Genomic DNA, 4,314 nt, shown 5'->3' with positions numbered 1-4,314 from the left:
ACGAGAGATGTTAAACCAATTCTGGGACACCCTGTATATGTACGTATAATGTGTACATACATCTTTTACACAACTAATGTGTTGGATATTTTCAATGATAAACTCTCAGAATTATTAATTGTGTGTATTTCAAGTAAACACATTCCGGATGTTTTTGAAGAAATCGTGTACTACACACTATATACTATAACGAATAGATACTTGCATACAACATACATATAAAATTTAGCAAACTATAAATAGCAAAACCTAATACTTCTTACTACAAAAGAATTTTTTTTTAAACAAATAGTACTTTCTTTTTTATTTTAATATTTTTACTCAATCATCTTAGTTTGTATTACCTTGTAACTTTCACTGTTGTGACTGAAACTCATCAACAATTTTCTCTCGTTTTCCTATTTTCTGATAAAAACGTTGATGATATCGGAAAGCAACGCATTAGCGACCGTGACATTGAAATTTTTCTTGATGAGAGAGATTGCAGACGGATACGTAGTGAAGCAAACGAAGATAATGCAATGATCAAGAGAATGATATGTGTTGTCTTATAATAGCGAACACAGTTGTGCCGCGCATAGTGTGTGAATTTGCGTGTCGCCGAAAAACCGGTATTTCCCTCTCATTAATAGAAGATGAAAGATCTTTTTTTTTTTATTTTTTTTTAACGTGTTTCTGTTATATAACATTCCCGTGTGAAAAGATTATTTAGTATGCGACTGTCAGTGTTGTTAAATGGAAATGAAAAGTTNTAGACATCGGAATCTGTCCTCGATGTTGTGTGATGTGATTCTACGTGAAGATCAATTGTCCCTCGCGAATTAAGAAATCTACATATCAATCGCTTGTTAATTTTATCGACGTATGTAGTAAGCGATAATAACATACTTGTTGTCTAAAGACGGATTATCTCTTCAACTTCTATTTTTGTGTGACTGCATAATCACAGTTGATTAATTAAAAAGTTCTCAAGTTATAAGGAAAAACTTTCAAGTGTCTTAACAAGGATATTCGGTAGATTTGCAGAAATTCAGTTTGAATTACAACAGTATGAATCAGTTAACAAAAGGTTTCGTCCACCGTTATTTTTGCGCTGTAATTCTGCTTATTGTTTCAATCTCGTGCGGAGGAAATTCTACGATGAGCAACGACGAGCAAAATAATACTTCGATGATAGAATATCACACAAATTTTACGGAAATATACAGCGATGAGATGAAGCAGAATAATTTCCGCAGCAATTTCACTGACGATAATGAAAAGCAATTAACGAACTTCACCAATCGTGAAGATAACGACACTGTGGAACATGAAATAGAATTGATGAAGAGTCAGAGAAGTCAGTATGTGAAGCCAACACACGTCGAGATTAACGCGAACTTCACAAATTTGGAAGACAGAAGTAACTTCACGTACGATCTTCGCGAAAATTCAACCGTGGATGGCGGCAAAAAAAATATCATTCAGCTCTGCTGCCCTTACGGTCACCGCCTGTCCCTCAAGAAACAAGAGTGTATCGCTGCGGTTGACGTCGATTACGTCTTCCCGAATGTCACAGACTCCGACGAGCCGTTCGACCAAGTGTTCGATTTGGTCGTTCACGATCCGTGCACCAACGACAATGTCATGCACTTCATGATTGATTCCGTCAAGGCTCCGGATAGCGTGTATTATTTTTTCACCGGAACATCGTCGGCGTATTTTCCGTATCACAACATTAGCATCCCGGCGTTGTATTACTGTCTCGCTGCNGTAAACCGGAACAATTACGAACTCATCATTTGCAAGAATAAACTGCAGCGTCAAATTCACATAACCGTAGCTATCGTGATTTCGTTGCCGTTTCTTCTTATGACGTTTGCGGTGTACAGCGTACTGTCGGAGTTCCGAAATATGCACGGGTACATGTTGCGAGCGCACATCGCCTCGTTATTTNTCTCGTATATGATCTTTCCCATATTCCGCGAAGTTTACGTGGAGGATATCGACTATTCGCTCTGCGTTGCACTGTGTAGGTATAATAGGTATAATAGCGTTTTGCAGACTTACATTTTATAAATTATAGATTATTCAGAGAGTAAATATATTTATTACAGTCGATCGTCTGAAATGGATCTTATTATTAAATAATTTTTGATTATTTATTGACTGTTTCAGCAATCGTGCTCACTTTCTCGTTTTTGTCAAGTTTCTTCTGGNTAAATGTCACCTGCTTCGATATTTGGTGGACGTTTGGGTAACAGTTTTCAAATGTTATCTTTGTAAAAAAAATTATATATATGTATATACAGGGTGTCCCAGAATTGGTTTAACATCTCTCGTAGGCAGGTAGAAGGAATAAAACTGAGTCGAAATGTCCTATACCGTTTTTTGCTAGATTCGCAATAGTTACTGAGATTTTAATTAACAAAGATCCGCGAATAAGCGTGCATCAGGCTGTCTTACGCGCAGAGGACAGCCCGGCGCGCTTCGCACAATTACATTTTAATATGTATATGTTATAGTATATGCTGTTATATTAGCTCCTCCCATATGTCGCTATGGGTAACACCGTTAGCGCGCGAAGCGCACTGGGCTGTCTTACGCGCGTAAGACAACCCGATGCATGCTTATTCGCGGATCTTTGTTAATTAAAATCTCAGCAACTATTGCGAATCTAGCAAAATGATATAGGACTTTTCGACTCAGCTTTATTCCTTCTACCTGCCTACGAGAGATGTTAAACCAATTCTGGGACACCCTGTATATATGTATATTGTCGGTTTGCTTAAAAAAACTAACGCAAGTAAACGTGTAAATTCTATTTTTGAACCGCGGCCAATGGCAACAATCATCTTTATTGAGCATTTGATGCACAATCACGCGCGACCTTTTTTTCTTCTACTTATTAAGTAAATATGAATTTTTGCAGAGGATTTCAGTCGATACACAAGGGAAGAGTAAAGCCGAAAAGAGAAAAGAAAACGTTTATTCTATACTCGATGTACGCGTGGGGAATTCCCTTCGTTATTACCGTTTTAGCTTCTATAACAAATTTTACCAGCGCACTCAATTTGATCCAACCGAAATTCTGCACAATCAGATGTTGGTTCAGTAAGTGATCACAATCATAGTCGTATATTTTTAGAACACATTCTGAATTCTTGATTATTTTGTGTGATTTTGATTAAATACACAAGATATATCTTACACGGATGTGAAAAAACACTGTATAACGCGAGACACAAATTGGTTATTCTAGCGGAGGAGGCAAGGATGTATTACGTGAACACACCTATGTACATCATTCTAATCTGCAATATATGCTTGTTCGTCTACACAACGGTGAAGATACTGTGGCACAAAAGAAGCACGGATCACGATCTGAAAGGATCACAGAGTCAGCGCTACGATGACAATAAACAAAGGTTCTCAATCAAAAAAGAGTTTTACGCATTTCTCAGAAAAACTTATAAAAACATGCTAATAATTTATAATTTTTATGTTTCTCTTCAATTTTATAAAACCGATGATCTAAAAGAGATAAACAGAAACAAATATATTCGTAGATTTGTTATGTATTTGAAGCTGTTCATTGTGATGGGTGTGAGCTGGACTTTCGAAGTAATGACGATGATGTTAACATCCTCCACGCCGGATTTCGTCTGGTTCCTCACGAACATGATAAACGGATTGCAAGGTGTCATCATTTTTGTCATATTTGTGTGCAAGAGGAANATCATACGGCTGTTGATGAAACGATTTGGTTGCAAAGAGAATACTCTGTGCTGCGCGAGTTTTCTGAGCAACGACAGTTCTGCTTCTCAGACCACAACTGTCACAACGCGGTCTGCAGACGACGTAATGATGCAGCAAATCGAATCATCCAAGTAAATATTCTCGCAAATAGTTCAGATCAGAGTGTACGTTAACATATTCACGAAAATATATGTTCTTTTTTTCCTATATTTTATAAAAGTCGATGGAAAACAATATTACATAAACACTGAACTATAATATGTATTGGCCATGGTGTAATAATATAAGGTGTAACATTCCGTGGATGCGCAGTAGCCAACCAATCAGATTTGGGTCAAAATGCTTGGAATATGGCGTCCAATATATATAGTGTCCATGTGACACATTCTGTTACAGATGTATTTTGACCCAAATTGCCGCCGCCATTATGCGCAATGTTACACCTTATATTATTACACCATGGTATTGGCTGCGTTCGGGAAACACGCTATCAGCGCTATTGGGTCATTCCATCTTTGGGTGCGTTCAGACAACTCAACGGTTGAGAGATCATCACTTATGATAGGACTATTCTTC

General features: G+C 37.4%; 1 protein-coding gene across 3 annotated transcripts; it reads left to right on the top strand.

Annotated features, from left to right (window-relative positions):
* Positions 1 to 52: 52 nt before the first annotated feature.
* Positions 53 to 3,947, top strand: LOC109863292 (probable G-protein coupled receptor Mth-like 3). 3 transcript variants are annotated; one of them, XM_020443531.1, is made up of 5 exons: positions 53 to 2,011; positions 2,158 to 2,236; positions 2,912 to 3,093; positions 3,242 to 3,407; positions 3,568 to 3,671. In XM_020443531.1, exons 1-5 carry the CDS (start codon positions 1,051 to 1,053, stop codon positions 3,578 to 3,580), a joined length of 1,401 nt encoding a protein of 466 aa, XP_020299120.1. In that variant the 5' UTR covers positions 53 to 1,050; the 3' UTR covers positions 3,581 to 3,671. The 3 variants fall into 3 exon arrangements, with proteins under 3 accessions (XP_020299120.1, XP_020299118.1, XP_020299119.1); XM_020443530.1 differs by having other exon boundaries at positions 55 to 2,011; positions 3,549 to 3,947; XM_020443529.1 differs by having other exon boundaries at positions 3,242 to 3,947.
* Positions 3,948 to 4,314: the final 367 nt, after the last annotated feature.

Source organism: Pseudomyrmex gracilis, unplaced genomic scaffold (assembly GCF_002006095.1).
Source record: "Pseudomyrmex gracilis isolate BER0280 unplaced genomic scaffold, ASM200609v1 scaffold_4029, whole genome shotgun sequence".
Lineage (NCBI taxonomy): Eukaryota > Metazoa > Arthropoda > Insecta > Hymenoptera > Formicidae > Pseudomyrmex > Pseudomyrmex gracilis.
This window is presented reverse-complemented; position numbering and strand designations above follow the sequence as displayed.